This window comes from Schistocerca serialis, chromosome 4 (genome assembly GCF_023864345.2).
Source record: "Schistocerca serialis cubense isolate TAMUIC-IGC-003099 chromosome 4, iqSchSeri2.2, whole genome shotgun sequence".
NCBI lineage: Eukaryota > Metazoa > Arthropoda > Insecta > Orthoptera > Acrididae > Schistocerca > Schistocerca serialis.
Genome location: NC_064641.1, coordinates 860,331,020 through 860,344,012, shown reverse-complemented (window position 1 = coordinate 860,344,012; position 12,993 = coordinate 860,331,020). Strand labels below are relative to the sequence as shown.

Sequence of the window (12,993 nt, the reverse complement as noted above, 5' to 3'; positions counted from 1 at the left end):
TTTGTTGTGCAAATTGTGTCATTGCTCTGGTTATTTGGATGGTTGTGGCTGACTTCCATTCCACAACCAAACCAAGAATGAAGAAGTTGTGGTTGTAACATAGTAAACAGAAGGCAGGCAGAACAAAATGTGTTGTAAATACTGTATGCTGATGAGAACAGAAGGCAGGCAGAACAAAATGTGTTGTAAATACTGTATGCTGATGAGGGGGAAGATAAACTGTTTCACTAGGAATGATTTGGATGTAAACTATGTGTGAGATGCCTCTTTTGATCTTATTTTTAATTTTTCCAGCTGAGGGAACTCCTGTGTTGGAGAGTGGCAGACGCAAAATGGTAGTCCCTGCACAGCTGCCAGGTGTCACTGTAGAACTCCTAGGATATAATATTGAATTAGTTTTGACTACTCTTAGGGTGTCTGTCAAATGGGATGGAAAGGTAAGTGACACATAAACAACTTATGCATTCTCTCAGAAACTAACATTCTACAGTGCTTTTGTAGTTATGCCCTAAAACTTCATTTTAATGTTGCATCGCCTAGGTTCTGTATTTGTATATTCTGTTTTGTATGTGTAAGATTTTCTGGGCTGTCAAAATATTTTGTTGGCATCTTACATGCATAAGAATGGGAAGTTGTTCTTAGTTCCAGATCCTTGCTAGATTGTAGTGTTAGTGTTATGCATATTTATTAGTTAGTATGTGACTGTTGACAGAGGTGAGTGCTGTCATCACTTTGTTTGTGACACAGAAGTTTGTAAACATTTTGGTATGTTTTATTTTTGTGCAAATTCTAGATTCCCTTCTTGCTATCCTTTCATCTGATGCATCAGCTGTTAGCCTTTGTAGATATTTTGGATTCCAAAACAAATAAAAAATAACTCTCTGTCAATAAATAGTTATAATGTGGTTCTGAAATTATCTATTGGGTCATTCATTCCTGTTGTAAACAGCAGAGATGCTCTTATTTTGCCTGGTGGTGTTAAATGCTGTATAAATTTCTGAGTGAGGATGTGGGCTTTCAGTAATGTTATGAGCTACTGCACTTTTCATTCATGATTTCCTGAAGTTAAACAGAATAACTGAAATTAATGTTAGACTGACTGAAACAGATATGTGCTACATCTGAAACTATCATTAAGTAAATTTTCAGTTTCCTTCATTCACATCATGTTTCCATCAAAAGAATTAGAGTGTGATCAACTGCTCCTACCAAAGTTTTAAAATCTCTCTCTCTCTGTATCTATATCCCTCCCCCACTCTGTCTTTGGTAGTGTTTCCTCTTTCTCTGGCAGTTTGTTTCTTAGTTTTTAGTTTTCATCCTTGTATTTCATCTTCTTAGTCTTCTGAACATTTTATTGACATTTACACATTGTTTTTTGTTTGAACATGTCTAATCATCCACTATTTATTTGCAACTTGTTTATGCATTTCCCACAACAGTGGATGGCAGTATCATCTTCTCCAGCATATTAGTACTGTTATTTGTATATAATGTATTACATTCAGTTGTGTGGTTTGTATTTGTATTTTATTCATCTCATAACATATATTTTACAGATCTACTGACTGTATTATACAGGAGACATGACAATTTTTGCCTTATGATATACATATTGCTGATTTTACCAGTACAGGTCTATGTAGAACACAATTGTTTTTCTCATAATGAACCAGTATTTAGTGTTCAAATTTTCCAAACATTATTTTATACACACAATATTATGCACAACACTCTGATATTAAAGAGTTACACTGTTGAAATGATCATCTCATCATTATAAAATTCCTCAATTGAGTAGTAGCATTTTTCCTCCTGGAGATCATATAGTTGTCATTTCAGTGAACCTGTTTCCATGCTTAACACATCTGTACCCTTGAGTTTATTGTAGACTTTCATAACCATGCACTTGGGTGACAGATGGTACAGGGCAAAGGATACATTCCGTTATACCAGTTATTAGGATTTCTTCAAGTTCCGTTCATGTATGGAGCTCGAGAAGAACTTTGACTGCTGTTGTGCATGCAGTAATTACTCTAATCACAATCACTAAGTGAGCTTTACATATGGCATTGTAGTAAATCCCTAGAGTCATCATTTAAAGCCTGTTCTTGAAATTTTGTTAATAGACTTCTTTGTGATAGTTTACGTCTATCTTCAAGAGCCTTCTGGTTCAATTCCTTCAGTATCTCTGTAACACCTTCCCACAAATTAGACAAACCTGTGACCATTTGTGATGAGCAGTATCTGAGAACTGGTCATGTTAATGGTTTGTAAGCAGTCTCCATTGTAGACTGATCGCAGTATTCCACCAATAAATCAAAATCTACTACCTGCTGTACCCACGATTGATCCCATGTGATCATTTCATTTCATATCCTTACAAAGTATTACACCCAGGCATTTGTATGAGTTGGCTAAATCCACTTGTGACTCATTGATATTATAGTCACAGGATACTAAATTTTTTTCATTTTTGTGAGGTGCACAGTTTTATATTTCTGAACATTTAGAGCATGTTGCCAGTCTTTGCACCACTGTGAAATCTTATCTAGATCTGACTGAACATTTATGCAGCTTCTTTCAGATAGTAATTCATTATAGATAACTGAATCATCTGCAGAAAGTCTGAGGTTACTATTGTCTTCAAGACCATTAATATACAACATGAACAGCAAGGGTCCCAACACAGATCCCTGGTGCATACCTGAAGTTGCTTCTACATCTCTTAATGACTCTCCACCCAAGATAACATGCTGCATCCTCCCTAACAAAAAGTCCTCAGTCCAGTCACAAATTTCACTTGATAGCCTGTATGATGGCACTTTTGACAATAAGCATAGGTGTGGTACTGAGTCAAATACTTTTCGAAAATCAAGAAATACTGCATCTACCTGCCTGGCTTGATCCACAGCTTTCAGTATGTCATGTGAGAAAAGTGCAATTTAGGTTTCATATGATAAATGTTTTTGGAATCCATGCTGGTTGGCATTGAGGAGATGATTCTGTTCAAGATACCTCATTATATTTGAGCTCAGAATATGTTGTAAGATTAACAATAAAACGATGTCAAGAATACTCAACAGTAGTTTTGTGGATCACTTCTACTACCGTTCTTGTAGATGTGTGTGAACTGTGCTTCTTTCCAAGAACTGGGCACAGTTCTTTGTTCAAGGGGTCTACAACAGATTATAGTTAGAAGGGGGGCTAACTCAGCCTTAAATTCAGTATAGAATGTGACAGAGATTCCATCGGGCCCTTGAGCTTTGTTCAGTTTTAACAATTTCAGCTGGTTTTCAACACCTCTGACACCAATACTTATTTCATTCATCTTTTCAGTGGTACAAGGATTAAACAGGGGCAGTTCTTCTGTTTTTTTTTTTTTTTTTTTTTTTTTTTTTTTTTTTTTTTTTGTAAAGGAACATTTGAAAATGGAGCTGCAGTTCAGCTTTTGCTATGCTACCCTCATTTTCAGTTCCTGTTCGCTAGGGACTGGACACTAGCTTTGGTGCCACTAACAACTTTTACATACAACCAGAATTTCTTTCCATTTTGTAAAATATCAATTGACAGTATTCTTCTATGGTAGTCACTGAAGGCATCACACATTGCTCTCTTGACAGCCAAACATGTTTCATTCAGCATAAAGTCTGTTCGTGTCTGATTACGGCTGTATTTAGCTACTGTGATGATATTTTGATTGCTTGTGCAACACCTGTTCTTGATGTATTACTCCATGCTGCTTCACCTAACACTGCTGCCTTAACACTCCCTTATTATATTGTTGTAGATATTCAGCCTCGCAATGCTTGTGATTTTCCTCAGGGTTCAGCTATGCTGCACCCTGTTCTTCCTTGGCATCAAAATTCTTTCTTCCGTGCAGATTTATATAAGTGATGTGACTATAAAACAAAACACTGCTTATTTAATAAATAAAGTGTAGATTGTTTCCAGTTAACTGTGTATGTTGTCACAAACTTTCACAAAAGTTACACGTATTATTGGAACCCACTAATATTACTGTCTCAAAGACCTCACATTAACATTCAGTGAAAAATATATAACAACAACCATTTATATACATCGTATTCATCTTCCTTGGTGACAGAGCTCAATCATTCCTCCTTACTCCACGGAGATTACAAATGCTCTCCAGCACGTAGACTCTGCACCTGTTGAGTAATACTTTCCCACAGCATGTGACCCAATGTGTACAAACTAACTGCAGTCATGCACATCTTTATACGGAACTCTATGTTTGACATAAGTGATACATGCCCTGCCATGAGTGGCATGGATCACTGCAAGCATCTCTCTGTCTGTAGCCCTATGCTTTGTTCTTCATGTATTATGCAGTAATCTCTGTTTATTTAGAAGCTTCTTTACAGTGACTGTATACCGTGGAAGTTCGCTCCCATTATGAACTGTTCTACTGGGTACATATCTGTCCAATGATTGGTCAACTTTTCTTTATACTTGAGCCATAGTTCCTCTATATGCTCCTGCCCTGGTTGAAAATCGTGTAAATACAGGAATAGGTAATATTTTTAGGTTATTTTATAGGGGGCAACACATTGTTCTAGGGAGGGCAGCAGAAATTTTTCTAACAGTTCTTTTTGAAGTAGCAGGATTCATAGCATGTGGCTTGTATTCCCTCCAGAAATTAAACAACAACTAATTATGGATTCAAAGTAACTATGGTACATCATTTTCCTGCTGTTTCTTACACCAGGTAGCATATCCATTACAAAAGCAAGGCTCTTTAATCTAGCAGATAAATAATCTATATGTGCTTGCCAGCTTAGATTTTTGTCCAAGTTTAGTCCCAAGAATTTGATGCACTGGGCTTCTTGCATAGCTTGATTTTTATGTACAATACTGATGTTACTGGTTTTTGATTGTTTGGTTTTAAGCTGAGGAAACAGGGTCTTTGAAATATTAAGCGAAAGGCCATTTTGTTGAAATCATGTATCTAGGTTTTTTAGTTTGATTATTACAGCATTCACAATTTCCCTCACCTTTTCTTTTTCAGTAAGTGCTGATTTATCACTGGTGAACATGACTGGTTGGGTGCTGATATTGAGAGGTAATTCATTTATGTGAAAGAGAAGCAAGATTAGTGCTATGATTGAGCCCTGAGGGACTCCGTGTGAATTTTTATCCCACTGAGATACATAATTTATGGTATTAGATATTATGATTACATTTTGCTTTCTGTTTGTCAAATAAGACCTGAGTCACTGTGTATCATATTGTCTGATGCCATACCTGTCTAGTTTATGAAGCAGCATGGAGTGATTCAGTGAATTGAATGTCTTCATAAGGTCACAGAAGATACTCACTTTATTGCTTTTGTCCAGTGTTGAGCTGATTTTTTTATTTTTCAGTGAACACACAACGCATTTATTGTATTCATGGTGCTTATCACTTTTTGGAACCCATGTTGGTTTTTGAGAACAACATATTTCATCATGAAATTTGATGTCCAGATTGCATCAATTTTTTCAAATACTTTGGTTAACACTGGGAGGATAGATATAATATCATAATTTCCCACATGCTCTCTTGTCCCTGTTTTGTGTTGTGGTTTTATCTCTGCTTCGTGAAGTACAGAAGGACATGAGGGATGTTGACTTGCTCAGATGACTGACTGATTAATAAAGATAGAGGGTGTGCTATTTTGTCTTTTTTTGGTGGTATTTGATCCTACACTGCAGCATTGCTGTTTTTTAAGGAGGAAATAGCATTTTTTTCGTCTTTGGTTGAGACTTTAGTAAATGCCACATAGAGGTCATTATTCTGGTCAAGGTCAAAAAATGTACACTGTTTTGATAAGTAATCACATTAACATTAGATTTTCAAACAATGAAAACTCTAGATTAGATTGTCAACAATATAAGGAAAAGATTACTACTTACCATAGAGATGACACATTAAATTGAAACCAGGTACGCACAATTAAAAGCCATTAAAAGACACTTATACTTTAGCTATCGGCCACAGCCTTCATCAGATAAAGAAGGAAAAGTACACACCATACATTGACAGAATCAAGCACACACCATGCACACATGTGATGTGTGCATGAGGTGTGCTTGCATGTGTAAATGAATGATGTGTACTTCTCTTTTCCTTACATTGTCAACATTAGGTTTTGCTACATTTACGAGAAACTTATTAAAGCGTTGAGATATTTGAACAAGTTTCAAAATAGTGCTGTTTTGTTTCATTTTTGAAATTTGCTGGCGGTTAACTGTTGTACCTAATTTGGATTTAATAACAGATGATACTGCCTTAGCCTTATTCTTATCCTTATGCCCTAAAATGAACTTATCATTTGACAATCTTTTACCTGTTTTGACAACACTTTTAAATAAAACTTTGTAATGTCTCACTTCATTTAGTTTCTGCATCCCACGCTACTTCCCTACTCTGTAATTTATTAAGATTAGTTTTTATTTTTATTTTTTTAATTCTCCCTTTTTGGCCTAAGAAACATCAGCAGAATGTATATTAATATAATAATTTATGACTAGGTAAGCATTATTTTTATTCTGCTGTATTACTAGCAGAGGAGTGACGTGCAAAGTAGTGTGAAAACATTCTTGATGTGTGATGGGAGTGGGGGAAGGAGTGATTGAAAGAGAGGAGCAGTGTACAGTCTCTCATGGTGAGTGACATGACCAGAAAGAAAGAAGTATTTCTCACAAAATTGTTATTAGGAGGTCAATTGTTGGCAAGAACTGTAGCTCGATAATGATTTTTAGCATGTAATTTTTCTTCAGGAAGACAAAAATAAATATCAGTTTTGTGAATGAAGCACTGAACATTGAATAAGTGTGGAATTGTTAAGATATAAAATTTTCATATGTTTCTTGAAATCAGTGCCATATACTCCTGAAAAAAAACTGTGTTTGCAGGAGTTAATTTGTGATGATTCTGTAAAACAACAAGCAACTTACGATGGGGTCACCTGTTCTGCTGAGGATGCTGTGTAACTGTAATTCTTTTGTATATAAGATGACCAAGCCACTTACTTATCTTACAAAAATAATGTAATTACCTTAGTTTTGTCCTTCATATCAGAAGAAAATAATTACAACTAAACTTGAACTGACATGGACAGAAATGCATCATTGTTGAAATTAGCCCTAGTGGAATGTGAAGATGTGTATTGAGTGAGGTGGTGTAGTGGTTAGGACACTGGATTGCATTCAGGAGGACGATCGTTCAATTCTGCATCCAGCCATCCTAATTTAAGTTTTCCGTGATTTCCCTAAATCACTTCAGACATAGACTGGGATGGTTTCTTTAAAAGGGTAGGGCCGATGTCCTTCCCCACCCTTCCCTAATGTGAGATTCTGCTCCATCTCTAAAGACCTGTATGTGAACGGGATGGTAAACATTAATCTCCTCCTTGATTTGTAAACAGTAAACTACTGATATAATGCACCACGTCCTCTTTGTATTGCAGTTCTGATAGACATCAAATAAACTGGGCTACTCACGCTGGTCAGAATAAAATAAATTCTGATGTATGATAAAATGCAAATGAGTAAGTATACCAGTCACTTTTGAATTTTATAGTTTTGTGTTTATTTCTGTTTAGGATTTCATTGCTGTACATGTGCCAGAAGTGATGTGGAACAAGACAGCTGGTCTGTGCGGACGCTTAGATGGATTTGCTGGAAATGATCTAAGTCTGAAAGATGGCAGTCCTACCACTGATGTTGTGACTTTTGCTAGTAGTTGGCAAACTAAAGTTATTGAAGAAGGTACTATAATTTCTTAAGCAACTTTCTTTCATTCTATTTGTTTCATCTCAATTTTACATTGAAATAGGTGTTGTATTGAAAGACTCAGTACTGCGTATAGAATACTTCTTAATGTGTTCTAGCTCTAGCTCTTTTCTATTGCCAATTATTCCATTGAAAGTTTACATTTGATAACAGTTTTGATTTATAATAATTCATAACAATCATTGTCATGATCATATGCATTAGTTAGCTTTGTAAGCAGTTTTGTGCTTACCTGCACTTCTATTTTTGAAATTACTATCTGGAGGTGATCGTGGTTTGTTGGTGTATACACACAATTTCAATTAACTCCACAGAAAGAAATCATATGGAGTCAGATCACCGGATCTGGGTGGTCAGTTCACATCACCATTGTGAGAAATTTTTTGGCCAGGGAACCTCTGTTGTAGAAAGTCCATTGTTTCAATCAAAGTGTAACAGCTTGCTGTCTACTCTTAATGTGTGTCTGGTGTCATATTTGGAAAAGAATGGTTCATTTATGCCTTCAGCCAAAAGGCCCCAATAAATAGTCACTCATTGTTTAGATAGTGGCTTCTTCATAATTGCCAGTCATTTTCTGTGTCCCAAATCCTTTAATTTTACTTGTTCCTGAAGTGATTCAGCAGGAAATATACATTATCAGTGAATATTACTTTCTTGATGAAATTGTTGTCCACTATGTGTCTTTCTAGTACCCAATAGGTGAATGCTCAGTGCTTTTTGTCTTCATTTGGTTTGTATCAGTTGGATTTTATAGACCAAAGGCACAAATATTCTTTCAAGATTCATTGCATGGTAGTACTGGGAATATCAGATTGCTGTGAATGCTGGCGACAGAGTTCGTCAGACTTATAACGAAATTATCACTTATGATGACAGTAATTTATGCAGAACAACTAACACAATTATGCGCTGGGGGGTTTAATGTCCACAGCTGAGATACCTGGTAATCAATCTCATCACAGTTGACTTATTCAGTGCATTATGTTGACCAACCATGCCAAGGAGTTTGTGAACAGTCTCTGTGCAACAGTCACCACATTTGTGATATATTTTTAATTTGACAACATACTGTTTATTGATGAATTGCTCCATTACTAACCACAAAGAAAACAGATGAAAATTGTGCAACATTCAGTGCTCTCAACTTACTAGAATAGGAATGGTGGGCATTTCAGAAGATGAACTCTCTGTGGGACACCTTTTAAATGTCCTAAGTAGAATTCTTAAAATTCTGAAGTAATGTAAGAGTACTGAAATGGGTTATATCCAAAAACTTTAGTTTTGAAAATTGCTATGATGGTACAGTACTTGCCATTTCATTAGAAGAGATTGGTCTGCACAACATTCTTTAATGATCCATTAAATTACACATTTGAAGTAGTAGGTTGTGGTGGTTTGTTGTGCACTCCTGCAGGTAACTATATTCTTTAGTAAAGTTAATCTTCTGAAGGATTTGTGTGGATGGTATTTGTTGTTGTATTAAAACATGCTTTGCACTGTCTACTTTTGGTAGAATGTATGCTCAAGTCAGAATTTTTGTGGTAACTCAAAGTTGTGTGCTTAGAAGTTAAGGAGGAAAACAAGTGATAAGTAAAAATCTTGAGTTGATACATGAGGCCTGAGTGCATAGCATAACTGGTAGTGCACAGCTCATGAAATGCAGTGCTTACAGATTCTAGTCATGGGCTGGTGTCAGTTTTAACTTTTCACAAATTTATTAAGAGAAATATTGCTACCTATGAAGGACATTTGTGAGCACATTCAGTGTGAATCAGTTCTTGGAAATACCAATGTGTCTAAATAGGTCTCTACGGGATGCTTTAGTATTAACAATATATTGTTCTTAGTGTCCAGCTTTTTACACTATTCTCTGTTACATGTACTTTTTTGTCCTCATTGTATTCAGACACTAGATTTGCAAAGTAATACATTCATATCTGTTAGTTTCCAGTATGCTTTGTTGTAGTTCGTGATTATTGATCATCTCTAAATTTGTGCCAAGATACAACTTTAAATATGTATTCTTTGTGATCTGCAGTGTTGTAAGTATTTTTGTTTTTTATTATATTTAACTTGTGTTTTCAGGGTCTTGCAATCAACAGCCTTCTGTGATACATCCCTGTACAGATAACGTTGTAAACAAAAACAGTGTTGTGGATGAAGCTAGTTTCTTCTGTAGCCGGCTGCTTACTGATGTCCGCTTTGAAGCATGTCGAGCAGTGAGTATTGGCGAGCAAAACTCTGCTCAGTTCTAAAGCTTAAACGCTTGCCATATATGGTACTTTCTCATAAGATAAATGTGGCTCCGACATTAATGTTTTAATTTTCCAAGGATCTCTTATGTGCATAATCAAAACAAAATAACTGAAAGATTTAGAGCAGAGCACAAGAAATTTTTTGCAATAATTGAAAATAATACCATAATTCTCTAACTATAAGATGAGTGTTTCTTCCCAAATTTGTCATTCAAAAAATACAGGGTCATCTTATAATTAAAAAATTACATTATTGCTGCAGATTTCAATATTTTTATGTTGTGTTGTTCCTCACCACAAAAGGAGGTGCTAGTCACTGATAGGTACAATGAAAAAGAATGTTAGAAATATTTGAGCTTTCAGACAAAGTCCATCTTCAACAGTAGAAAACTCACACACACTCACACAAAAATGTCTGACACACACATGATGGTCTTAGCACCTGGAGACAGTGGCCATGTGGTAGTAGTAGTTGTTGTTGTTGTGGTCTTCAGCCCACAGACTGGTTTAATGTAACTTTCCATGCTATTCTATCTTGTGCAAGCCTGTAAGCCTGTACATTGCTGAATAACTACTGCTACCTGCATACTTGTGAATCTGCTTAGTGTAGTAATATCTTTGTCTCCCTCTGTGGTTTCTTTCCTCCACCCCCTCTGGCACACACACACACACACACACACACACACACACACACACACACACACACTCTTTCACCCAGGACTAATTTGGTGATCCCTTGATTTCTCAATATGTGTCCTATCAACTGATTCCTTCCTTAGTCAAGTTGTGTCACAAATTTCTTGTCTCCCTCATTCTATTCAGTACCTCATTAGTTATGTGACCTACTCATATAGTTTTCTGCATTCTTCTGCAACACCACATTTTGAAAGCCTCTATTCTCTTCTTGTCTAAACTGTCTATCATCCATGTTTCACTTCCATAAATTGCTACACTCCAGAAGAGTTCCTAACACTTAAATCCATATTCAGGGTTAAGAAATTTCTCTTCTTCAGAAACACTTTTCGTGCCACAGCCAGTCTACATTTTATATCTTCTCTACTTTGGCCGTCATGTTATTTTGCTGCTCAAACAGCAAAACTCCTCTACTACTTTTAGTGTCTCATTTTCTAATCTGATTTTCTTAGCAACACCTGATTTGAGTGAACTAAATTCCTTTATTCTTGTTTTGCTTTTGTTGATGTTCATCATACGAGGGCGGTTCAGAAAGTAACCTCCGATTGGTCACAGTGCGGGTTGTGGGGGGAGTAGCGACGCCATCTGTGCGTTCACGCACTCAACAGGTCAGTTGGCATCAAGCCGTGGTCGAGTGAACGTCGTACCTGCGCTAGTTTAGTTTTTGTGGCAGTTTGAAATGTGTGCTGCAATAGACAACCCCGCCAAATGTGAAGTGCGTGCTGTCATAAGGTTTTTTACAGCCAAAGGATATTCTGCAGCAGCTATTCATCGTGAGCTTTGTGCCGTGTACGGACCAAGAGTTATGAGTGAAGGAGTTGTCCGTGAATGGGTACGTTTATTTAAAAGTGGATGAGAAAACGTTCATGATGAAGAGAGGAGTGGTAGACCATCATTGGTGACTGACGAACTCGTTCAGACAGTTGATGCAAAAGTCCGTGGAAATTGACGTTTCTCAATGTCGGAGTTGTCTACTGGTTTTCCACAGATTTCTAAGACTCTCTTGTACGAGATAGTGACAGCAAGATTGGGTTACCGTAAGTTCTGTGCACGATGGGTGCCCAAAATTCTTACCGACCACCACAAAACTCAAAGAATGGCCTCTGCATTAGACTTTCTGTCACGTTATGAGGACGAAGGAGAACCATTGTTAAACAGAGTCGTGACCGGTGACGAAACCTGGATTAAGTACGTGAACCCTGAGACAAAAGAACAATCAAAGATGTGGGCACATTCAAATTCGCCTACCAAACCAAGAAAAGCCTCGCAAGATTTTTCTGCCAGAAAACTGATGGCAACGGTGTTTTGGGATGCCAAAGGGGTGTTGTTGGTTGAATTCATGGAACGTGGTACGACCATTAATCAAGACGTGTACTGTGAAACAATAAAAAAGTTACGATGGGCTATACAGAACAAACGCCGTGGTATGCTGACTTCCGGTATCGTTTTTTTGCACGATAACGCCCGTCCTCACTCTGCTCGCAGAACAACGGCCCTTCTTGAGTCCTTCAAGTGGGACGTTATCAACCATCCACCTTACAGCCCAGACCTGGCTCCAAGTGATTATCACCTCTTCATGCATTTGAAGAAATAGCTCGGGTCACAGCGGTTTGATGACGACGAAGAGCTCAAAGATGCGGTCACAGGCTGGCTCCAGGCACAAGCGGGTGATTTTTATGCAGAAGGAATTTCAAAGCTTGTGAAGAGATACAATAAGTGCCTCAATCACTATGGAGACTATGTAGAAAAATAGTGCAAAGATGTAGTTGTAAGATGTATATATTAAAATATTTTTATTTAACTTGGTGTATTTTTTTAAATCAACCGGAGGTTACTTTCTGAACGGCCCTCATATATCCTCCTTTCAAGACACTGTCCATTCCATTCAACTGCTCTTTCCATGTCCTTTGCTGTGACAGAATTACAACGTCGTCTGTGAACCACAAAATGTTTCTTTCTTATTCCTGAACTTTAATTACTACTCCAAATTTTTCTTTGGTTCCTTCACTGCTTGCTCAACATACAGACTGATTAAGATCAGGGATAGACTACAACCTTGTTTCACTCCCTTCTCAATCACCTGTCTACTCCAGGCACCTTGTTTTGACTCAGGTCTTTCAGTGCTCTGTCATATTCTTCTTGCACCAACATATTTCCCAACTCATCATCTAAATTTTCTTCCCTTTGTATAATATTGCCTTCAAGTTCATCTCCCTCATAAAGATCTACTATACCACTATATACTCCTT

At 36.9% G+C, this 12,993-nt stretch overlaps 1 protein-coding gene across 1 annotated transcript in view; it reads left to right on the top strand.

The window, feature by feature from the left end:
* LOC126473497 (hemocytin) overlaps positions 1 to 12,993 on the top strand; it is a 568,134-nt gene that overhangs the window by 116,888 nt on the left and 438,253 nt on the right. Inside the window, exons 11-13 of the mRNA XM_050100583.1 lie at positions 295 to 437; positions 7,607 to 7,772; positions 9,882 to 10,015. Of these exons, the coding sequence (XP_049956540.1) occupies positions 295 to 437; positions 7,607 to 7,772; positions 9,882 to 10,015 (443 nt within the window). The remainder of the gene's footprint in view (positions 1 to 294; positions 438 to 7,606; positions 7,773 to 9,881; positions 10,016 to 12,993) is intronic.